Here is a 26,003-nt window from a genome sequence, read left to right as displayed (position 1 = left end):
GTAATCTTCATAATATACAGATTTCTGAAGCCTATAGGCAGTAAAAATCGGATTATATGCATTGACCAGACAGCAGTAATAATACAATCATCAGCCTATTGAAGGTCTTTATCAAACTATACTATTTGTGCATTTGCTTAGCAGAACATGGGATGCTCGAGGGTGGAGTTCCTGCAGGAACAGTGGAGGCTCCTCAGAGGAGGAAGGGGAGGACCATCCTCCTCAGTGAATTTCATAAAAATGGTAAAACATTAAAACATTTAGATAAAAGTTAGATAACACCATACTAAACATATTCATGTCACCAGATAAATGATTAAAACACACTGTTTTGCAATGAAGATCTACAGTAGCCTCAACAGCACTCTTGGGTAGCACCATGGTGTAGCCGGGGGACAGCTAGCTTCCGTCCTCTTCTTGGTACATTGGCTTCAATACAAAACCTAGTAGGCTCTTGGTTCTCACCCCCTTCCATAGACTTACACAGTAATTATGACAGGTTCCGGAGGACATCCTCCAACCGATCAGAGCTCTTGCAGCATGAACTGACATGTCCACCCAATCAAAGGATCAGAGAATGAATCTAGTACTGAACGCATAAGCTACAGCTAGCTAGCCCTGCAGTGCATAAAATGTGGTGAGTAGTTGACTCAAAGAGAGAGAAAGACAATAATTGAACAGTTTTCAACAAATTAATTTCTTCAAAAATGAAGGAGAAGCAAGAGAGAGAGAGTCCATTTTTTTCACTTTCAGTTTCACTTACTTAGCTAGCAAAGGCAGCTGGCTAGTTTAGTTACTCAAACAGCGGGATGCTATGTTAGCTAGCTGGCTATGACTATCCAACACAACACTGGAACTCTTCCAAGTCAAGGTAAGCTTTTGGTTTTATTAATGTATTGCCACCAGGGGCCGCCGGTGTAACTGCTTACTGACTATACACTAACTTTACTGCATGATTGTAGCAGGTTTACTAATGTATTAGTTCTATTAGCTATGTTGACTAGAACGTTACTTTAGCTAATATGGGGACATTGATGTAGACTGTGTGTAGCGGTTATGACATGGTTTGGCTTGGAAACGTTTATTCGCCTGGTCACATACAGCTGATGGATGTGTTGCTCATTGAAGTCCACAAACGAAGGGAAAAGGTGAGAGGAGAATGCATAGAGGCGAGAAGGAATACAATGTAGCTGCTATGAAAGTGAACTGTGTTTATGCGTGATCAGGTGTGTATTCATTCTGCCAATTCTGTTGAAAAAACATTTCTTAAATGGAAGCAAACAAAACAGGGATAAAAATACCTGAAATTGTCCAATAGAAATTCTCATTTGCAACTGTTGGACTAATTATTACACCCTAGATAAACTAAATGTAGGCAAGAGTGTGCAAGGCAGTATTGAATGTGTCCCTGTCTGTCATCTCAAATTTCTCTCTTGACTTGTGTGCATCTACATTGTAAACTTTCATTCATAGGCTAGGTTGTAGCAACCTCATGATGGGTATTGGGAAAATTAAAGTATCATGTAGTAGCCTAAACCTATCGATGTTATATTGAACAGGGTTAATGGAATATGAATGACAGTCATCCAACATGCTGTAATAGAAATAAGGCCATGCTCATGGGGGGAAAAATGGGTCTCCCTCATCATAAACGGTACTGACCGCCACTGTGCAGGAATGTCCACATGCAGGAACACACTAAATTGCGGGCTGCAGTTGCACATTGCTGATGATGGCGGTCCAAAGGGTACAATCTATGGGTACCATTCCTAGACATTAAAACCAGTTACAGTGCCTTCAGAAAGTATTCACACCCATTGACTTTTTACACATTGTTGTTAATAAGGTGGGATTAAAATGGATTTAATTGACTTTTTTTGTCACTGATCTACACAAACTACTCTGTAATGTCAAAGTGGAATAAAAATTCTAACATTTGCAAAACATTAATGAAAAATATAAACACTACATGACCAAAAGTATCCAAGTACAGTCTCATTGGATAATCAGCTCTCTTTAGAACAAGAATGATACATTCATTCTCTGACTAGAAATATCTGATGGAAATGTGAGACGGATGGTTTTCAATTATAGGACAAATACTAAAGATGAGACTGCTAAGATAAAAGTATCTGATTGGTTGATATTATACATGTGGACATTTTAATCTATTTAGATGAAGCCATATCAAGTTAGATGAAGTTGCATGAGGAAAGATACACTGCATGACCAAAAGGATGTGGACACCTGCTCGCCGAACATCTCATTCCAAAGTCATGAGCATTAATATGGAGTTGTTCCCCCCTTGCTGCTATAACAGCCTCCACTCATCTGGGAAGGCTTTCCACTAGATGTTGGAACATTGCTGCAGGGACTTGCTTCTAGTTGCCTAGTTAAATAAAGTTAAATACAATAAAATAAAAATACTCAGCCACAAGAGCATTAGTGAGGTCAGGCACAGATGTCTGGCGATTAGGCCTGGCTCGCAGTCGGCATTCCAATTCATCCCAAAGGGGTCCGAAGGGGTTGAGGTCAGGGCTCTGTGCAGGCCAGTCAATTTCTTACACACCGATCTCGACAAACCATTTGTGTGTGGACCTCGCTTTGTGCATGGGGGCATTGTCATGCTGAAACAAGAAAGGGCCTTCCCCAAACTGTTGACACAAAGTTGGAAGCACAGAATTGTCCAGAATGTCATTGTATGCTGTAGCGTTAAGATTTCCCTTCACTGGAACTAAGGGGCCTAGCCCAAACCATGAAAAACAACCCCAGACTATTATTCCTCCACCACACAACTTTACAGTTGATACTATGCAGAGGGTGAAGGGATTCATCACTCCAGAGAAAGCGTTTCCACTGCTCCAGAGTTCAATGGCGGCGAGCTTTACACCACTCCAGCCAACGCATGGTGATCTTGGGCTTGTGTGCGGCTGCTTGGCCATGGAAACCCATTTTATGAAGCTCCCGACCAACAGTTCTTGTGCTGACGTTGCCTCCAGAGGTAGTTTGGAACTCGGTAATGAATGTTGCAAAAGAGGACAGGCGACTTTTATGCCCTACGCGCTTCAGCACTCGGTAGTCCCGTTCTGTGAGCTTGTGTGGCCTACCACTTCACGGCTGAGCAGTTATTGCTCCTAGACTTTTACACTTCACAAAAACAGCACTTCGAGTTGACCGGGGCATCCCATGACGGTGCCATGTTGAAAGTCATGGAGCTCTTTAGTACGGCCATTTTACTGCCAATGTGTGTCTATGGAGATTGCATGGCTCGTGCTCGATTTTATACACCTGTCAGCAACGGGTGTGGCTGAAATAGCTGAATCACCTAATTTGAAGGTGTGTCCACATACACTAGATATATAAAAGTATCTTGATTACATCATAAGCATTCAACTGCCTGAGTCAATACATGTTAGAATCACCTTTGGCAACAATTACAGTTGTGTCTTTCTGGGTAAGGCTCTAAGAGCCTTGCACAACTGGATCGTAGAATATTTGCACATTATTATTTTTGTCAAGTTGGTTGTTGATCATTGCAAGACAACCATTTTCAAATCTTGCCATAGATTTTCAAGCCGATTTAAGTCAAAACTGTAACTAGGCCAATCAGGAACACTCAATGTGGTATTGGTAAGCAACTCCAGTGTTTATTTGGACTTGTGCTTTCGGTTACTGTCCTGCTGAAAGGTGAATTTGTCTCCCAGTGTCTGGTGGAAAGCAGACTGAACCAGGCTCTATTCCATTTCTTTCTTTCCATTCCTGTATCTTTGTAGTGACTGGGTGTATTAATACACCATCCAAAGTGTAATTAATAACTTCACCATGCTCAAAGAGATATTCAATGTCTGCTTTTCATTTTGTTTTTACCCATCTATCAATAAGTGCCTTTGTATTTATGCTTGCCATAACAAAGGGGTTGAATACTTATGTCAAGACATTCCAGTTTTTATATTTTTAGTTCATTTGTAAAAATGTCTACAAACATAGTTACACTTTGACAGTATGGGGTATTGTGTGTAGGCCAGTTTGACAATATCTAAATTTAAACTTTTACATTCAGGCTGTTACACAACAACATGTGGAAAAAGTCAAAGAGTGTGAATACTTTCTGAATGCACTGTATGTCAGTAATGAAATACTGAAAACCCATAAATAAATAAAGCCCCCATAAAATCTATATTAAATTCCCTTACATATCACAAAATACAATCAGAGTAGAGTTTAATATATCCTATTGAAAAGAAAATACGTAATTAAGTTAGTTCAGTAATCCATTTTGAAGATCTATAGATTTCTACATAATCTACCAGCTGTGTTTGAGAGAGTACATGTATACTAAACAAAAATATAAACGCAACATGTAAAGTGTTGGTCCCATGTTTCGTGATCTGAAATTTAAAAAACACACAAAAAGCGTATTTCTCTCAAWTTTTTTGCACAAATTTGTTTACATCCCTGTTAGTAAGCATTTTTCCTTTACCTAGACAATCCATCCACCTGACACGTGTGGCATATCAAGAAGCTGATTAAACAGCATGATCATTACACATGTGCACCTTGTGCTGGGGACAATATAAAGGCCAGGAAATGTCAAGCTGACTGCAGGAAAGTCCACCAGAGCTGGTGCCAGAGAATTTAATGTTCATTCCTCTACCATAAGAAGCCTCCAACGCCGTTTTAGAGAATTTGGCAGTACATCCAACCGGCCTCCCAACTGTAAACCATGTGTTATCACGCCAGCCCAGGACCTCCACATCCAGTTTCTTCACCTGCGGGATCGTCTGACACTAGCCACCCGGACAGCTGATGAAACTGTGGGTTTGCACAATCAAAGAATTTCTGCACAAACTGTCAGAAACCGTCTCACGGAAGCGCTGATTCAGAGGGGTTYGGTTAATGAGGAAGACATTTTAGTTGAATGAAATCAGTTGWACAACTCGTCATCCTCACCAGGGTCTTGACCTGATTGCAGTTTGGCATCGTAACCAACTTCAGTGGGCAAATGCTCACTTTCGATGGCCACTGGCACACTGGGAAAGTGTGCTCTTCACAGATGAATCCCGGTTTAAACTGTAACGGGCAGATGGCAGACAGCGTGTATGGCATTGTGTGGGTGAGTGGCTTGCTGATGTCAACGTTGTGAACAGAGAGAAATCCATGTGAAATCCATGGTGGCGGTCGGGTTATGGTATGGGCAGGTATAAGCTACGGACAACGAACACAATTGCACATCATCAATGGCAATTTGAATGCAGAGATACCATGATGAGATCCTGAGGCCCATTGTCGTGCCATTCATCCACTGCCATCACCTCATGTTTCAGCGTGATAATGCATGGCCCATGCCGCAAGGATCTGTACACAATTCCTGGAAGCTAAAAATGTCCAAGTTCTTCCATGGCCTGCATACTCACCAGACATTTCACCCATTGAGCATGTTTGGGATGCTCTTGATCGACATGTACGACAGCATGTTCCAGTTCCTGCCAATATCCAGCAACTTCGCACAGACAATGAAGAGGAGTGGGACAACATTCCACAGGCCACAATCAACAGCCTGATCCACTCTATGCAAAGGAGATGTGTCGCGCTGCATGAGGCAAATGGCGGTCACACCAGATACTGACCGGTTTTCTGATCCACGCCCCAACCTTTTTTTAAGGTATCTGTGACCAACAGATGCATATCTGTATTCCCAGTCATGTGAAATCCATAGATTAGGGCCTAATTAATTTATTTCAATTGACTGATTTCCTTATATGAACTATAATATAATATCTTTGAAATTGTTGCATGTTGCGTTTATATTTTTGTTCAGTGTACATGTCAAACCACACTGGAATGTCCAATTCTTTTATAAGAATTTTGTTAATTCTTGTTTCCTATTCCATCCTTTCTCCATATCTTAAAATGGTTTACATTCAAATGGCCAGCAAATTTCTCCATGTTCAGAAGGCACCCATTGGCTACTGTTTCTCCATGTGAGAGCCAGGAAGTGGTCAGMTCCAGGGACATTCCAGATTCAGGCACTGGGTTACTGGAACTGCTGCAGCAGATGTAGTAGTCAAGGATGTGTATATCATTCATTGTCAAGAGTTCACGCTTGTGTATGACCACAATGGTATTGTGTGATTGAAAGTTCAATGTTCCTGGGAGGGAAGGCACTGAGATGCATAGGCGATCACTCAGTAGATTTGCACACTTTGCACAGATAGCAAGCTGTGGATGGTAGGAGTTGGCAGTCTCCATTGTCCAACAGTTAGTGGTTTAGCATTAAGGTTTGATCTTCCACAGCTGTAGAAGAGACAAGAAGGAGGGTGCATTTAAAAACACAGCACATATACTCACTTTTGGAAGTTAATACAAATGTACTAGGAGGAAAACAACTCTGACAGAGGTGAAGAATCACTGTTTGGTAAACAGTGTTTAATTTTTTAAAATTTATTTAACTAGGCAAGTAAATTAAGATCAAACGCTGGGCCAATTGTGCTCCACCACATATCAGTGTTCTGCTACAGCACTGTGGTATTAGAAGTGTCTCCACTCACTCTGATGTTGAAGCCGAGCAGATCGCTGACCACAGCGGAGACTGCAGACAGGATGACCACACGTGTGATGTTGTAGATAAGAGGGTTCACAGTCAGACCCAGCAGTCGGAAGGGGGTGTCAAGCTCCTGTGAAAGGGTTTGTATTAAAAGCTAGAGATGCTTTCACTGCACGTAATGCTGAATAAACAACTACCAGCCCAGAAGATGTGACTAAGTCCAAATATTCATAATATGGATAAAGTTTAAAGACATGCTTACTTTCATTAATTTTGTTGCAAGCTTCAGAACATTGTTCACTATGTTCAACATTTCTTTCTTGTTGGGCTTCTTTTCCATCTTAAGATACAAGTTGATCTGAAAGAATTGAGGAGATGCATTACTGAAAGTATTAAAGTGGTCTGTCTGCATGTGCACGTGTGTGTGTTGTAGGGAGCCTCACCTGTTCCGTCAGCAGCACTGACACGTTGCTGTATTTACAGTTGGTCTCGGAGCCCAGGGTGGCCAGGCGGAGCAGGAAGAGGATGAGAGAGGAACCCCACACCATGAGCTCCCAGTTTGTCTCCGAGTCCAGGAAGGTGTGGTGACTGTTCAGGAGCTGGGAGTTAGAGATAGAAAAAGAGTACTCGATCTTTCATCGATTGAGTTTCTACAGGTTGGACCTTAACCAATGCCCATTCATAACAAGGGGAAGGTAAATCATGGTGTTTCCTGGAATCCTGTGTAATTATCAGAGATACACACACTCTTTCTTATCAATATGTCTGACCTGTGTACACAGGATGAAGGCGATGGAGAGGGCCAGGAGGAAGATGGAGGAGACGATGACATCAACGGAACGCTGGGGCCCACGTCTCTGTGATGAACGGGAAAAAAGGGTAAGACATTAATCAATGAGGGTAAGACATTAATCACCCCCTACTGGTCAAAGCCATACACTGAAGTATACCTAAAAAAGTCATAGGAGTAGTGAGAGTAAGTCAGACCTTGAGGAAGGAGCGGAGCGACAGCCACATCTTTATGTTCCTAACATTCTTCAGCCTGAAATGGGGGATTTCCCACTTCTTAGCCTTTCGTGCTGAGGTGATGTGGTTGAAGAGTTTAGCGAAAACAAGCCGCTGTTGTTGAAAGAGAACCACGCAAAAACGTATGTCAGCCACACAATTTCCAGCATGTTTGTTTTGTAGTGGTTTGTCTACTACAGTACAGTGGGACCTACATGCTGACCTGTTTGTAGGTCCTCTCTGCCACACACATCATGAAGAAGAAGAGTCCTGTGAGGCAAAGCCTCTCCACGGTGGTGATGAAGAAGAAGGCGTAGATCTGGGTGTTGGGCGGCCCCACCACCATGACAGCCAGCTCTACCAGGGACAGGGAGCTCAGGCGCTTCATGTCCAGCTGCTGTGCCAGGCGGAAGACAAAAGGAAGCAGTGCCAGTGTGGCAGTGAACAACCCCCCCAGGGCTAGGTAACCCATGCCCTGCTCCACCACCTTCACCTACACAGGAGAAATGACCTCTGTTAGGAGGAGAGTGGCATGGAGCACAGAGTACACAGCCCTAATAGTGTTTCTATAAATAGAATCAGACAGAATCCCTTTCCAGTCCTAAAGCATTACAGACCAGCATTCCCTCTGTATTGGATGTGTGTTAATTCTACCAAAAAGGCATCAGTGTGTAATGAAGTGGTCATAGGAGGTGTACCCGTGTGAGGATGATCCCACTGATCTCCAGTACTGACATATCTGCTTTCTTGCACTCCCCCTGCTCCCAGATGATGACACTGACCCGGTCWCTGGATGGGTGGCACGCCTGCAGCCACGATAGATGGCCCTGTCAGGAGAGAAAGCTGGTGAGCTGATATATACTTACCCTTTCTGTGATTAAAGTGAGTCCTTGTGGACGGACCCACCTGCAGCAGGGTCTCATCATCACTGCTGAGAGTGGTGAACGGAGGGAGGGTCAGGCCAGGGCCGCATCGCCCGTCCCCCTCACTGTCACTGCTGCCAGTGGAGGCGGTGTCAGGCCCCTGAAGAAGCTCCTCCCATATTGTGTCATCTGTGTCAGAAGCCGGGCGTGAGACTTCAGTCCTAAGGCGCTCCACTTCATGAGGTTTCACCTTAGTGTCCATGGCACCTCCACTACTTTCCTCCTGTGCAAATAATAGGTCAAACTAAATGTCCCCCTTTCACTCTGGCTACAATAAACAGAGCAGGACTCACTGCCTCTTAAGGTTTACCTGAGGTGATGAGGGGTTTGAGAAGGAGTGAAGGCGTCTCTTCCTGAGGACAGAGGCAGGTATAGTTCCAGCTACACCAGTAGGTAGTTTTTCTTCCTCATCCTCCTCACTGGAAAGTTCGTCAGAGGCCCCAAAGCCTGACTTTCTCTGGTTGTTCTGGAACAGCATCACAATCAACAATAGAACCCGCAGGATAAACAGCAACACCACCTTGGTAGCCAAAATGTCAATCACAGACAAAACCCCTTAAAAGCCCCGCCCAGCCTTACAACCTGCTAGACACATTTGCTCAGGCAACACAAAAAGTAACAAATACATTTTGAGATTCCCCACACACATGAAAATAGGAACTTTTGGAACTCTGGTAGCCCTTAACACTCTAACCTTATACGGGTCAAAATTGCAGATTTGGGCACTGATAAGCACCTAAATTTGAATGCAGTGGCTGTACAGTAACATGCTATAAATTGTCAGAGCTCAGGCTCTGCGCTTCACAGTGCTTTATAGGTTTTGACTGACAGCTGTTCTGAACTTGAACACCTAGTGCATCAAAAAGTTGCACACATCCCTCCCCGCTGAGTGAGGGAAATGCTGTAAATTAAGAGGACTTGATGAGATGTTAATAAATTATATTAATACCGCTTTGATGTCATACAAGCAAGCCAAACACCCGTGAATCCAAATGTGAACTTCACATTTCCATTTAATTTAAACTCATGTCATATACAGTGTAAGGCTGTCCCCGAGAGTCGTCCTGTTCTTTCGACCAATCGATTGGTTGAAAATGTTTTAAATTTATATTTCCATATATACTACTGTTCAAAGGTTTGGGATCACTTAGAAATGTCCTTGTTTTTGAAAGAAAAGCAKATTTTTGGTCCATTAAAATAACATAKAATTGATCAGAAATACAGTGTAGACATTGTTAATGACAATTGTAGCTGGAAACAGCTGATTTTTAATGGAATATCTACATAGGCGTACAGAGGCCCATTATCAGCAACCATCACTCCTGTGTTCCAATGGCACGTTGTGTTAGCTAATCCAAGTTTATCATTTTAAAAAGGCTAATTGATCATTTGAAAATGCTTTTGCAATTATGTTAGCACAGCTGAAAAGTGTTGTGCTGATTAAAGAAYCAATGAAACTGGCCTTCTCTAGACTAGTTGATTATCTGGAGCATAAMATCAGATTTGTGGGTTCGAAGCTCAAATTGGCCAGAAACAAAGAGCTTTCTAAGGAAACTCGTCACTCTATTCTTGTTCTGAGAAATAAAGGCTATTCCATGCGAGAACTTGCCAAGAAACTACCCGCAAAACACCAGTCTCAACGTCAACAGTGAAGAGGCGACTCCGGGATGCTGGCCTTCTAGGCAGAGTTCCTCTGTCCAGTGTCTGAGTTCTTTTGCCCATCTTAATCTTTTATTTTTATTGGCCAGTCTGAGATATGGCTTTTTCTTTGCAACTCTGCCTAGAAGGCCAGCATCCCGGAGTCGCCTCTTCACTGTTGACGTTGAGACTGGTGTTTTGCGGGTACTATTTAATGAAGCTGCCAGTTGAGGACTTGTGAGGCGTCTGTTTCTCAAACTAGATACTCTAATGTACTTGTCCTCTTGCTCAGTTGTGCACCGGGGACTCCCACTCTTTTTTAAAACCATCGACATACAGTTGAAGTCGGAAGTTTACATACACCTTAGACAAATACATTTAAACTCAGTTTCACAATTCCTGACATTTAATCCTAGTAAAAAAAATCCCTGTCTTAGGTCAGTTAGGATCACCACTTTATTTTAAGAATGTGAAATGTCAGAATAATAGTAGAGAGAATTATTTATTTCAGATTTGATTTKTTTCATCACATTCCCAGTGGGTCAGAAGTTTACATACACTCAATTAGTATTCGGTAGCATTGCCTTAAAATTGTTTAACTTGGGTCAAATGTTTCAGGCAGCCTTCCACAAGCGTCCCACAATAAGTTGGGTGAATTTTGGCCCATTCCTCCAGACAGAGCTGGTGTAACTGAGTCAGGTTTGTAGGCCTCCTTGGTCGCACACGCTTTTTCAGTTCTGCCCACAAATTCTCGATAGGATGAGGTCAGGGCTTTGTGATGGCCACTCCAATACCTTGACTTTGTTGTCCTTAYGCCATTTGCCACAACTTTGGAAGTATGCTTGGGGTCATTGTCCATTTGGAAGACCCATTTGCGACCAAGCTTTAACTTCCTGACTGATGTRTWGAGATGTTGCTTCAAAACATCCACATAAATTTCCCTTCCTCATGACCCATCTATTTTGTGAAGTGCACCAATCCCTCCTGCAGCAAAGCACACCCACAACATGATGCTGCCACCCCCGTGCTTCACGGTTGGGATTGTGTTCTTCGGCTTGCAAGCCTCCCCCTTTTTCCTCCAAACATAACGATGGTCATTATGGCCAAACAGTTCTATTTTTGTTTCATCAGACCAGAGGACATTTCTCCAAAAAGTAAGATCTTTGTCCCCATGTGCAGTTGCAAACCGTAGTCTTGATTTTCTATGGCGGTTTTGGAGCAGTGGCTTCTTCCTTGCTGAGCGGCCTTTCAGGTTATGTCGATATAGGACTCGTTTTACTGTGGATATAGATACTTTTGTACCTGTTCCCTTCAGCATCTTCACAGGGTCCTTTGCTGTTGTTTTGGGATTGATTTGCACTTTTCGCACCAAAGTACGTTCATCTCTAGGAGACAGAACGCGTCTCCTTCCTGAGCGGTATGACGGCTACGTGGTTCCATGGTGTTTATACTTGTGTACTATTGTTTGTAAAGATGAACATGGTACCTTCAGGCATTTGGAAATTGCTCCCAAGGATGAGCCAGACTTGTGGAGGTCTACAATTATTTTRTGAGGTCTTTGCTCATTTCTTTTGATTTTCCCATGATGTCAAGCAGAGGCACTCAGTTTGAAGGTAGGCCTTGAAATACATCCACAGGTACACCTCCAATTGACTCAAATTATGTCAATTAGCCTATCAGAAGCTTCTAAAGCCATGGCATCAAGGAATTTTCCAAACTGTTTAAAGGCAGAGTCAACTTAGTGTATGTAAACTTCTGACCCACTGGAATTGTGATACAGTGAAATAATCTGTCTGTAAACAATTGTTGGAAGAATTACTTGTGTCATGCACAAAGTAGATGTCCTAACCGACTTGCCAAAATTATAGTTTGTTAACAAGAAATTTGTGGAGTGGTTGAAAAACAAGTTAATGACTCCAACCTAAGTGTATGTAAACTTCCGACTTCAACTGTATGCACTGTAGGCACACTGTTTGATAAAATAATTAAGACACGCAAATTACTCATGAAAGAGCCAGATGGTCACACTGTGTTAAAAATAATGACAGCGAGTGCCTGTGTGACTTGCGCACGTTGTCAAGCTCTCCTCCCTAATGCAGTGAAAAGGCACCACAACACAGCAAGTGTTAGTTTCTTACTTGTTTCCGATTTAAAATGTCCTTTCCCGAAATCCCAATTTGTTTAGGATCCTTGCTCTCTTTACGTGAAACATGTAAGCATCACATGCATGTGACCAATAGTGCCTGACCTATAGCCTATCATAATCACATCAATAAATTGATTATAAACTCCGAACACAGTAATATTGACAGCAAAATGGATGCAGAGAACGTGAAAAAGAAACTCGAAACGAGCAAATGTTTACTGGTTGCTCAGGAGGGAAAGGGGAAGTCAGATCTGTGGAAGACATTTGACTTAGTTATGTAAACTACTGGAGATCAAGAAAAAGAAGGGTATAGAAGCAAGTGCTGCATGAGTATTAGGATTGCCAAAAAGTTGCTGTTAGATTACAATATAATTTTTTCTGACCATTTGGAACAGTGTAAACAACACTAAATGAATAAGTGTACCAGAGAGTCTGTTCTAAGGAAGAAAAAGATATACAAAGCCTTTATTACAGCAGACTAAAAACAGTTACATGCATTCGTGAATTGCGGTTTATTTATTGCATAGGCTAATTATTCAAAGCTCCCTTTGTTATTCAATTTTAAAACTAAAATGCTTGATTGCATTTCAAAGCATGAATGTCTCATATGCTGTGTGACGGCATGAACAAATTAATGACTGATTGATACAGTAGCCTGTATTGAAATATAGGCCGAAGTAAATTACGGTATTAAGACTGAACCGGACGTAGTCTTAGGCCTACAGCTCGATGGCTGGGTATACAAGGCTACTTTACAAAGCCTACTAATGATAACGACATTAGTTATTATTATAAAGATGATCATAATAACAATTGTAATAATAACAATAAGAAGGAAATCAAGAAAAAGGAGGGTATAGGAGCGAGAGCTGCGTGGATATTATGTGTGACAAACAGGTGCTGTTAGATTACAATATACATGTTCTGCCTGTTGGAACAGTGTAAACAACACTAAATAAATTATAAGTAATACCAGTCTGTTCTAACGGAAAACAATTGTAAAGCCTTTATTAAGGGCATAGCAAATATTAAAAACAGCCAAATCTGTGAAATTTCTTTATCCGTCATTTTGCCGTTGCATGAGGCTTGGTGCTCACGGAATCAGTAGGCTATTAAACAAACACTCAAACAGTCAACAGAAGCAAGATCTGCCTTATTTCTGTAGATATACAGTACCAGTCAAAAGTTTGAATACACCTACTCATTCAAGGGTTTTTCTTTATTTTTACTATTTTCTACATTGTAGAATAATAGTGAAGACATCAAAACTATGAAATAACACACCTGGAATCATGTAGTAACCAAAAAGCAGCCACCCTTTGCCTTGATGACAGCTTTGCACACTCATGGCATTCTCAACCAGCTTCATGAATGCATTTCAGTTAACAAGTGTGCCCTGTTAAAAGTTAATCTGTGGAATTTATTTTCTTCTCAATGCATTTGAGCCAATCAGTTGTGTTGTGACAAGGTAGGGGTGGTATACAAAATATAGCCTTATTTGGTAAAAGACCAAGTCCATATTATGGCAAGAACAGCTCAAATAAGCAAAAAAGAAACAGTCCATAATTACTTTAAGGTCAGTCAATATGTAAAATTTCAAGAACTTTGAAAGTTTCTTCAAGTGCATCCGCAAAAACCATCAAGCGCTATGATGAACCTGACTCTCATGAGGACCGCCACAGGAAAGTAAGACCCAGAGTTACCTCTGCTGCAGAGGATAAGTTCATTAGAGTTACTAGCCTCAGATTGCAGCCCAAATAAATGCTTCAAAGTTCAAGTAACAGACACATCTCAACATCAACTGTTCAGAGGAGACTACATGAATCAGACCTTCATGGTCGAATTGCTGCAAAGAAACCACTACTAAAGGACACCAATAATAAGAAGAGACTTGCTTGGCCAAGAAACACGAGCAATGGACATTAGACCGGTGGAAATCTGTCCTTTGGTCTAGTAAATCCAAATTGGAGATTTTTGGTTACAACCGCCGTGACGTTGTGAGACATAGAGTAGGTGAACGGATGATCACCGCACGTGTGGTTCCCACCATGAAGCATGGAGGAGYTGTGATGGTGCTTTGCTGGTGACACGGTCCGTGATTTATTTAGAATTCAAGGGACACTTAACCAGCATGAGTACCACAGCATTCTGCAGTGATACGCCATCCCATCTGGTTTGCGCTCATTTGTTTATCAAAAGGGCAATAACCCAAAACACACCTCCAGGTTGTGTAAGGGCTATTTGACCAGAAGGAGAGTGATGGAGTGCTGCATCAGATGACCTGGCCTCCAATCACCCAACCTCAACCCAATTGAGATGGTTTGGGATGAGTTGGACCGCAGAGTAAAGGAAAAGCAGCCAACAAGTGCTCAGCATATGTGGGAACTCCTTCAAGTCTGTTGGAAAAGCATTCAAGGTGAAGCTGGTTGAGAGAATGCCAAGAGTGTGTAAAGCTGTCATCAAGGCAAAGGGTGGCTACTTTGAAGAATCTCTAATATAAAATGCATTTTGATTTGCTTAACATTGTCGGTTACTATATGATTCCATATGTGTTAGTTCATAGTTTTGATGTCTTCACTATAATTCTACAARGTTGAAAAAAGTAAAAATAAAGAAAAACCCTTGAATGAGTAGGTGTGTCCAAACTTTAGACTGGTACTGTCACACCCTGATCTGTTTCACCTGTCTTGTGTTTGTCTCCACTCCCTTCCAGGTGTCGCTCATTTCCCCCATTATCCCCTGTGCATTTATACCCGAGTTTTCTGTTTGTCTGTTGCCAGTTTGTCTTGTCTCATCAAGCCTACCAGCATGTTTTTCCCATACTCCCGTTTCTCTCTAGCCCTTGTTTTTCTAGTTTTTCCAGTTTTGACTACTCTGCCTGCCCCGAACCCACGTGCTGTTCTGTACCTGTCTGACTCTGCCCTGGATTACCAACCTCTGCCTGCCCTTGACCTGTCGTCTGCCTGCCCCGTTTTGTTAATAAACATCTGTGATTCGAACGGTCTGCATCTGGGTCTTATCCTGTATATGGATGATGTATAAAGCCAGGCACATTTAACAGTTAGGCTGTTGATTATAGACCTAATTAGGTTGGAGTTTGCTGGCTCCTCAATTTTCTTAGACAATTAGGTTAAGCCCTATTTCGCACAGGACTAGTATTACTAGAGAACGTTGGTTATGTAATTATTACCCCAGAATGTCTGTTATTCCAGAGGACGACTAGGACGGGATACATTTTTTCCAAACTGCCCCCTGTAATTCTAAAATGTTTTTTTTCTTTTTAAATGTACAGTTATGACGGAAGCCTGGAGTGTTTTTTTTCTACACAAAGATATTTCAACAAGTCCAGGCGATAACAGTGTCGCCATAATATTTGAATTGAGGAAGTGTGATAATAATCATTKGGATATTTTAGCGATCTGCAGTAGACATCCTAAATGCCACCCAGCCTTCAGATGTGAGCTGAACAGTGCACTTGCACTGTAGATGTGTTTTAAGGCTATGGATGCAAAAGTGAACTTATCCTTCTCAAACGTTTAGGTCAGTTGTATGCTGCTTTGCGATCTATTAACCAAGGGTTACATTAAATAGGTGCAATATTCTTCACAGGTGCATTTGGCAATATTCAATTCATACGCACAAAACATATGAACAAAAMCATTCACTGTGAAAGTTGATACATGTAGGCCCTTCATTTTTAGCCTACGCAGTTATTGTTTTCTTGCTCACTTGCTCAAACCGTGAGCAACACCTGTCAAACGCAGACATTTCTCTCAAAACATAGGGATGTCGATTTGCACGGGACTAGTATTGTCAGAGGACCTTGGAGTTCACCAAAAAACATTAGGTTATTCTGGCTGGAATTGTTACTTTCCTGTCATGTACAAATTATTGACATGGCAGATTTGGACAGGACTAAAATTTGATTTATTAGTGTTGCACCATTATTCTTACATAATCATATACAATTTCAYTATCARGTCTTAGAATGATGGATTGTGCCATCCGTGCGGCCACCGCAGTGGATTAGTCAACTGAGACAGGCATGAATTAGACAGGTGTTTTGTGCACATTGAAAAAAACACAATTGCAACCGCTCGACTAAAGAAATCTCGGTCGACCAACAGCCTATCGACCAAACAATCGACCAGTCGACTAAATGGGGTCAGCCCTAATAGAGTGTCAACGTTTATGATCACTATGTTTGATGTTCAGTTACAATATGACATGGCGTCATACCCTGGGTTGTTCTGAACAGAAAGAGCCTGTTTGTCTATTGTGAACAGATGCACCTGAATGCACTCATTACTCCTTTCTATGGGGACCAAAATTACCATCTATTTKTCTGAAATGCCTTGTGAAAGTCAAACACTGTAAGATCGTATTTTACAACTTAGCTAGTCATGTTGGCAATAAAACACGTTTTGAAATTATGCACAACTGAACCAGACTGCGATTTATAATGGGCTGTTTTTGGATTGCATGAAACAACAACAGTGATTGTGTGATGGCAGGGATGCATTGTTGTGCTCCAAACAAAACAACTACAAGTGTGCTTGCTCTAGTTCCTCAACGGCACAGCTAGGAGAGCTCAAAAAAGCACCTTATAGTTGAAGACTCTTCTTTGAGTCATAAAAAAGTGCATTTCAATTTAGGAACTCTACACACTTTGGAGWGGTGTGTCACCACTTGGAGACACCAGTTAGTCCTCTCATTCAAACCCTTGTCATTTTTGTTGTCTTATGTTGCACCTACCGCACATTTTGCAGGAATATTCTTATCATGTTACTGAATGTATCAAGAGTATTTTCAGACTTCGCTATCAACAAATGTGGCAAAAAGTACAGTAAATGTAAAATGCACATAACATCAACAGTGTAATGTTTGGATTCAGTCTTGTGTCCGGTGAACTGTTGTGTCCTCAACTTTGGTCTAATAATTTCCCCATTATCTCCAAACTATTCCCTTTCTATTGCTACCATGGTTATGCATTTCATATTTCTTCTGTAAGAAACAATTCAATTTAGCCCCATCCATATAGGCCAATTCCTAGAGTGTAAAGGGTTAARGACTGCTTGACTCACAAACATGAATTATTGCTTTATGTTCATGTAGAGGATCTGGTCATTGTTTGTATGGCCTTACCCTTCTCTCCTCTGATCTGTACAACCTCTGGTTTTCCTCCAGCTGCCAAGGCTGCAGCTCAGTGTCCCCGTCYTTCCCCTGTCCCTCTGTTCTCTTCAATCCTCTACCCTTCCTTGGCCTGAATGAATGTTGAGAAATGAGGGAACATGTTATACAGTGTGAGAGCAGTTTGCAAGAGTGTATAAAAGGGTGAGCACACAGCAGTGTGTGTGTGTTACATGCTGTAAGAGTACAACCTCCTCCTTCGTGCAGGGCTGGTGCTGCTCACAGGGCTGTCTGAGGGGCTCCGGTTGGACTCAGTGGACACTATCTGGCAGTGCACTGTCCCCAGCAACAACATCAGACACATGGGCCCAAATAGCTCACTAGCACTGGCTGCAGGAACTTCCATGTACAACACTGATGCTGCCACTGCAGAGAGAAAGCCATTAAGTTAACAGGCCACCCAAAAATGGTAGAAACCTGCTCTTTAGAGAGTGGGGGGCCGGATGGGAGCTGTTTTACTAAGGGGTCTGCCTACAGCCTCGTTCTCAGTRACGTGCTTTCACTTGAGAGGTTGTTCCGGTTGGAACAATATTGAACTTTTATGATAAAAACATCCTAAAGATTGATTCTATACTTAGTTTGACAAGTTTCTTCGACCTGTAATATAACTTTTTGAACGTTTCGTCCGAATGGACCAGATCGCGCTTTTGGATTGTTTACCAAACTCCCTAACAAAAGAAGCTATTGGACATAAATGGACATAAATTATGGACATTATCGAACAAAACAAGCATTTATTGTGGAACTGCGATTCCTGGGAGTGCATTCTGATGAAGATCATCAAAGGTAAGCGAATATTTCTAATGCTATTTATGAATAATGTTGACTACRCAACATGGCGGAGATTTCTCTGGCTGGTTTGGGCTCTGAGCGCCGTTCTCAGATTATGCTTTTCCGTAAAGTAAAAAAAAAAAATTGACACAGCGGTTGCATTCAGGAGAAGTGTATCTAAAGTTTCATGTATAATAGCCGTATTTTCATCAACGTTTATTATGAGTATTTCTGTGAATTCATGTGGCTCTCTGCAATATCACTGCATGTTTTGGAACTACTGAATCTAACACGCCAATGTAAAATAAGATTTTTGGATATAAATATGAACTTTACCGAACAAAACATACATGTATTGTGTAACATGAAGTCCTATGAGTGTCATCTGATGAAGATCATCAAAGGTTAGTGATGAACTTTATCTCTATTTGTGCTTTTTGTGACTACTCTCTTTGGAGAGAAAAATGGCTGTGTTTTTCTGTGACTTGGTGGTYACCTAACATAATCGTTTGTGGAGCTTTCGCTGTAAAGCATTTTTGAAATCAGACACTGTGGCTGGATTAACGAAATTGTATCTTTAAAATGGTGCCCAATACTTGTATGTTTGAGAAATTTGATTTATGAGACTTCTGTTGATTTGTATTTGGCGCACTGCAATTTTATTGGCTGTTGGCGAGGGGTTCCGCTAGCGGAACGTGGAACCCCAGTCCTAGACAGGTTAACAGTAGACAACAAGCATGATCTGACCCATGCCTAAAGCAATGTTAATGTGAGATGCGAGTTTACCTTGCATCAAGTAGAGCACCAGGATACAGGTGGAGATGGACCTGGAGGTCACCTGGATCCACCATTGGAAAAAGAAGGGGAAGAGGAGCACCCTGACCAGACCCTTACGAGTCAATGCTGTCCATGGACTATCTGGCTTGGCCTTGCTGAATGTGGATCCTGGAATAGAAGAGAGCCAATCAATAGTGTTGCATGCACCATATCCATCCAATAAGTGACATTGTGTAAGATARAAGATATAACACCTTGTAATAAATGGATACTCACCTCTTACTAAGTCAACATCAATGAGGTCTGTCTTGATGTGGCCAGACCTCTTTGGTTTACTGTCAATACCCTGTGGGGATGACACTTAGTGACAAATGCTGATTATATAAGAAACGTGTGCATATTAGGCCAAATGTCATGAACTTACATTAAACTCTGCTTGCTCCAGAGATTTCTCCCAGACCTGCTGATCATATGCACCAATCTGTTGACACATGGACACACTTCAGTTTGTATCATCTCATGTAGGGGATTTTAGACCCTCATTACATTGTCAGTAATTCTAGCATGTCTTAGGGGCCATTTACACTAGTAAAATATGTCTAGTGAGATCTATCTCTCTTCAACATCAGATTTGCAACTTTTCTATTTACACAAGCCTGGGATGTAGTTTGGCCAAAGCCACATTCCTGCTTCATGTGAGTGCAGCTATTAGCATACCGTAAACACCATAGTATTTAGACAACCAAAATAACGCTAGAAATTGAAACTATACAGGAGCTTCTCATCTAAACCATATTGCACAGTGTTTCACACTTAAATAATGCAATGATTCACAAATATGTGGATATTTTAAAAGCCTTTKATTTTCAATTTGTCTAACAGACCAAGAACGCTGTGTAATTGTATTAAGGCAATTACGGTAATTCGGGTTGGGCCATGTGGTGTGGGAGAGACTTTTTCTTAAAGGGTAACTCTCAACCCCAATTTCAGCCTTTGCTCGACCCCTTCAAACTTAACAAATATTCATTCGGGTGAGATGTTGTGGGTGGGGGGAATATCTCCTAAATATTAATTTTGGGGGTGGGTAAACATCCCACCACGTTCTCACTAAAGCATATTTACCAGAAGTCCACTGGCACGCTCTGATAATAAAATGATGTGCATCGTGGGCAAATACGTCTCTGCACAGTTAGCTCACAGTGGTAAGGCGGCAAGGTCCTGACATCTACTGCCACTTGCGGTGTAAGTTCGAATTCCCCATTGAGCGTTTTATAGACTTGACACTTTGCCAAAGTTTTTAAAAATTGCGTTGTTTAGAAGGAGTGTAAGGTTGAATTGAGTTTGTGCACACGCGCACTTCACAGAMGAGGCGTTCCCAAATGGAAATATGCAAATACATACTACAACGAGCCAACAGGATCTCGCTAGCTCGTGCTTGGCTTTGCCCACCTCCTTGCTTTATCTGCCCACTATGCTTAATTTGCACCCACTGTAAACAACACAGATGAACCATCTTKGGTTAGTTACAAATATCTTTGCCAATATGGCACGCTTCAAATTCAAATACTTCAGGCGCCATTGGGAGTTTTCCAGACAACTGGTAACACAGAAAAATACGAGGTCAAATCATGACGTCAGTGATCTACAGATGGGAAAGTCGGAGCTCTAGAAAGAGGCCCAAGTTCCCGAGTTGGATGACTGTTCAAAAGGATTTTTCCTCAGTCGGAGCAAGTTTTTTTTCTGAGTTCCCAGTTGTCTTGAACGCACTCAAGTCAGAAGTCTGAGATTTCCGAGTTACCAGTTGTTTTGAACATGGCATATCATCTACTGGTTTTACATACCTCCGGAGGTTTTATTTAGGCAAGTCAGTTAAGAACAAATTCTTATTTACAATGACGGCCTACACCGGCCAAACCTGGACGACGCTGGSCCAATTGTGCGCCGCCCTATGGCACTCAAATCACAGCCGGTTGTGGTAGTGTGGGAGACATCTCTTAAAGAGATTTGAATCTAGATCTGTCTCTTTACACAACACAAGTATCTCTCCTGGACCTAGTTTGTGTTGTCAAAGTAGTGTAAAGAGGCCCTTACCTTCTCTTGATACCAAGCTATTCTTGCCATTGTTGTTTTATGACTGTGATGAAGATTGTGTCAGGTCATTTTCCAGGGGACACAGGGGCAGATAAGATCTGACTGCAACCCAGGCTTGWCAAAACAAAGGAAAGAACATTAGAGAAAGCAAAAACAAAGCCATTGTGGAGTACAAAGGGCATTCACACATAACATGTTCACTCAATACCAGAAATAATCACTGCTAACTGTTTTTAATTGTGCTGCATGTACATTTGTTATACTCAATACAAAACTACTGTTAGCTGTATAGGCTACAGAAAGTCAACTGACTAAAACTTACCCCAAAGCCAAAGGATAATGTGGTTGAAGATAGGTGATACAATTGTCCAACTGTATTCGGGTGAAACTCTATACTAGAGATCATTCCAAAAACATTAAAAGATCAGTCTGTACTGTTAGAACCCTCATCCAGGAGCAGTATCAAGTGGGATGGCGCAGTAACGTTATAGGATTGCAAACTAGCTAGCTCTGCCTCGCCATCATCATCATTCAGGCAACCTCAGCCAGGCTATACTTTTCAACTCGTACAAAAACACGTTTCAACTTCTAAATTTGCCACCATTCAAAATAGGTAAACAGATTCGCGGCACATTTAGCTAATCTAGAAACCAGTACAGTAGTGCTATATTAGCAATAGAGGCTAGCTAGCTACCATTAAGCAAAGTTAGCTCGCCAGCTTTTCTTCAGCCCAGGAGTGGCGCGCAGCTAACCAGGTAGCAGCATCTCGACTGCGGGAATTGCAAAGATTTATGAGCAATTTATTTTATTTCAGTTATTTAAACGATTTTCCAAATGCAAACCTCGTTGTCAGTTGTATTTCAAGGCGAATTCATAGAAATGCAAACCGACACGGCTCTTCCCGAAAAAAAAAAATCCGGGTTAATTCGATTCATTTTAGCCTGCTTGTTGACAATTTTCAGAACTGTCAAATCTGTGCCGCGTGTGGTCTGTGGAATATCCACATTATAATAAATAACTTGTGACAGCTCGGCTAGAGTGAACGCTTTACCACTCTAGACTTCTAGAATAAACATCAATGCATAGAGTAAAATAAAGATTTTTACATGATGTTGATTTCCATAGCATTACTTATAACTATTTACATGTTTTGTTACTGTTGTTTTTTGTCTACATTATTGTATTGTACTGTATTTGTCGTCTATCCTCACAGTTCCTGCTTGTCCAATAGAATGATAAATCCCTTACTAGTTTCAAACCTCATGTCACACATTAGTTAAATCTAAAATCCTGAAAACTGCAATGATTTACACAAATAAATAGAAGGCCTATAGCAAGTAGGCTACACAGACATAATTACACAAAATAATCACAAGAAGACCATCCATGTGGTATAATAGCCCCAGAAGGAAATAAAGTTTATCCAGAGCTTGGGTTACATTTGAGATATTGTCACTGAAGTCCTGGGTGTCGGCTGATGGCTGTTCATGGTCGGCTGCAGSACACACCAACTTGCTCTTGACCTTCTTATTGGAGCTGATGATGAAGATGGGACTGCGAGAGGCATAACAGGAGGAGAAGAAGACCCTCTTGTCAGCCACAACCGTCAGCATGTAAATCCAGATMACATTGTCTATGCGGAAGAATACAACATTCAGGGTGAAGGCAGGCATGGTGCCATTGCACGGGCCAATAGAGACCAATAGAGAAACATTTCGCTGTGATGCATCCATGTTGAGGAGCCACAGCCGTGCTAAGGTGGGCACAATGAGGCTGGGGAGACAGGCCTTAAGCCTGGACAAACAGAGTCCACCTGCAGGGGCGATGGTCACCGCCTGGAACACACTGAGCATACAAGTGATGAAAGTGGACAGGGCCCGGGCGATGCGGTAGGGGTAAATGACCACCTTGCACCGGGTCATTCAGCAGGTCGATCAGGCCAAACACAGTCATGGCCTGGGGAGCAGCATCAGGTCAACGGAGGCGAGGTGGCAGAGAATCATGTCCAAAGGCATGAGTATGTGCTCAGAGCAGAAGACCTGGGTGTAGGCCAGCAGCACTAGAGTGTTCCCCAAGATCCCTAACCCTGTCTGCAGCAGGAAGGACACCTCTTTGATGGTGACACACAGATCCAACATGATACCTAACTTGGGTACCTTGCTGAAGAATAGAGACAAAACATTAAGTTTGTTAAACAGACCTATGTGTAACAGTATAACTTTATGTCCGTCCCCTCGCCCCGACCCGGGTGCGAACCAGGGACCGTCTGCACACATCAACAACAGTCACCCACGAAGCATCGTTTCCCAAGGGGAACCACTACTTCAAGGTCTCAAAGCGAGTGACGTCACCYTTTGAAAGGCTATTAGCGCGCACCACCGCTAACTAGCTAGCCATTTCACATCGGTTACATTCACCCTCCTTTCGACCTCCTCCTTTTCCGCAGCAACCAGTGATCCGGGTCACGGCACCAATGTAACAGTATAACTTTACGTCCGTCCCCTCGCCCCAACCCGGGCGCGAACCAGGGACCCTCTGCACACATCAACAACAGTCACCRACGAAGCATCGTTACCCATCGCTCCACAAAAGCCGCGGCCCTTGCAGAGCAAGGGGAACCACTACTTCAAGATCTCAAAGCGAGTGACGTCACCGTTTGAAAGGCTATTAGCGCGCACCATCGCTAACTAGCTATCCATTTCACATCGGTTACATATGCATACACCAACTGTGAACAAATGTTCCCTATTGCACTCTCTAAATTATTGGACAATGATTGCGGAAAGCATATCCTTACCTGCGACTATTAATACAGAAACGTGAACACAGTATTGGTCATTCAGTGTGGTTAATTTCAGTATATAGCATGTTGTACTCTGTGGYGATTATTAGGGCACAACATTAGAACACTCACTTCACCCCTCCTAAGACTCACTACAAAATGTAACCAAGAGTAAGAGTTTTTTCTTTTCAGATGTCAGCATTAATGTCAATAATGGCCATATTCAACAGAAACCTCAATAAAAAAWWAAAAAAATCTATGGCATAACGCAACAAACAGTAATGTTTTAGGATGACCTATTCAATGGGYTAATATTCATTATTAGTGCACCCATACCTCAGCAGTGTTTTTTTGTTATTGTTGATGTAAAAGCAGCTTGATTACGTCATTTAACGTGCACAGCTGGRCCCTTGCACTGCTCACTTCTGTTCTCTCCTGTCCTGGGAGTATGTCGCCCAGGGACACAGCAGCACAGATAAATATCTAGCAATAACGCATGTTTAGTCTAATTCGGAGCACTGGGAAAGTAGCCTTCTATTCTGATTCCCACTCTTCACACTGCTTTATTCACCTACAAGAACAATCATACTGTTTCACAAAACCTCTGCTGCACAGTGGGGAGTAACAATCCTGACYGTGTACATTTCTAATCCAGTGTTGCTCCATTCTCAAAATATGAATGAAAGATGGTAATGTCGTGGTTTAGCTGTGCTTAAGACATAACAGCGTATTTTACACAGCACCCGTAACTATAAGTCGAACTTGGAATAAAGTCAACCCATGCTGAAGGATCCTTGATATAGGCTAAGGTGACATTTGAATTTCACTTGCTACTCATTTTCAAACCCCTATGAGATCAATAATCTGAAGTGGTGTAATTTCCCCATGTGAGTATCAATATGTTGACATGAGTACAGGACTAATTAGAGCACAAGCTCATGCATGTTCTTCTCTTGGGATTCTATCATGTATTCTACATAGTAAGCAGAGGGTTTTTAATAAGTTTCCTCCAAAGACTAATCAAATCAAATCAAGTTTATTTTATATAGCCCTTCGTACATCAGCTAATATCTCGAAGTGCTGTACAGAAACCCAGCCTAAAACCCCAAACAGCAAGCAATGCAGGTGTAGAAGCACGGCGGCTAGGAAAAACACCCTAGAAAGGCCAAAACCTAGGAAGAAACCTAGAGAGGAACCAGGCTATGAGGGGTGGCCAGTCCTCTTCTGGCTGTGTCAACCAACCAACTCTTACACCATCCTGAGGACAAGGCCGAGTATACCACAAAGATCTCCACCACAGCACAAACCAAGGGGGGCGCCAACCAGACAGGAAGATCACGTCAGTAACTCAACCATTCAAGTGAGCACCCCTCCTAGGGACGGCATGAGAGCACCAGTAAGCCAGTGACTCAGCCCCTGTAATAGGGTTAGAGGCAGAGAATCCCAGTGGAGAGAGGGGAACCGGCCGGCAGAGACAGCAAGGGCGGTTCGTTGCTCCAGAGCCTTTCCGTTCACATTCCACATCCTGGGCCAGACTACACTCAATCTATGACCTACTGAAGAGATAAGTCTTCAGTAAAGACTTAAAGGTTGAGACCGAGTCTGCATCTCTCACATGGGTAGGCAGACTACTCATAAAATGGAGATCTATAGGGAAAGCCCTGCCTCCAGCTGTTTGCTTAGAAATTCTAGGGCACAATTAGGAGCCCTGCGTCTTGTGACCGTAGCAACACGTGTAGGTATGTACGGCAGGACAGCTCGGAAGATAGGTAGGAGCAAGCCCACTGTAACGCTTTATAGGTTAACAGTAAAACTTTGAAATCAGCCCTTGCTTAACAGGAAGCCAGTGTAGGGAAGGACCACTGGAGTAATAGATCAAATTTCTTGGTTCTAGTCAGGATTCTAGAGCCGGTATTTAGCACTAACTGAAGTTTATTTAGTGCTTTATCCGGGTAGCCGGAAAGTAGAGCATTGCAGTATCTACCTAGAAGTACAAAAGCATGGACATTTTCTGCATCATTTGGACAGAAAATTTCTGATTTTTGCAATGTTACGTAGATGGAAAAAGCTGTCCTTGAACACGTCTTGATATGTTCGTCAAAAGAGAGATCAGGGTCCAGAGTAACGCCGAGGTCC

General features: G+C 42.2%; 1 protein-coding gene and 1 pseudogene across 1 annotated transcript; both read right to left on the bottom strand.

Moving 5' to 3' along the window:
- Positions 1-1,065: 1,065 nt before the first annotated feature.
- On the bottom strand, positions 1,066-22,051 carry LOC111969974 (protein PHTF1-like). The gene is made up of 17 exons (XM_023996397.2): positions 21,408-22,051; positions 21,086-21,199; positions 19,419-19,475; positions 19,271-19,340; positions 19,004-19,162; positions 17,638-17,812; positions 17,402-17,519; positions 8,783-8,938; positions 8,456-8,695; positions 8,248-8,376; positions 7,773-8,042; positions 7,532-7,663; positions 7,315-7,401; positions 6,988-7,143; positions 6,807-6,902; positions 6,549-6,674; positions 1,066-6,294 (listed from the first exon to the last, which is right to left on the bottom strand). Exons 2-17 carry the CDS (start codon positions 21,113-21,115, stop codon positions 6,274-6,276), a joined length of 2,022 nt encoding a protein of 673 aa, XP_023852165.1. The 5' UTR covers positions 21,116-21,199; positions 21,408-22,051; the 3' UTR covers positions 1,066-6,273.
- Positions 22,052-22,413: 362 nt separating this feature from the next.
- Positions 22,414-23,223, bottom strand: LOC111970576 (olfactory receptor class A-like protein 1; annotated as a pseudogene).
- Between the last annotated feature and the right edge of the window lie 2,780 nt (positions 23,224-26,003).

Source organism: Salvelinus sp. IW2-2015, linkage group LG11 (genome assembly GCF_002910315.2).
Source record: "Salvelinus sp. IW2-2015 linkage group LG11, ASM291031v2, whole genome shotgun sequence".
In the NCBI taxonomy this organism is placed as follows: Eukaryota; Metazoa; Chordata; class Actinopteri; order Salmoniformes; family Salmonidae; genus Salvelinus; species Salvelinus sp. IW2-2015.
Note: the sequence above shows the minus strand (reverse complement) of the source record. Positions and strands in the feature narration are given on the sequence as shown.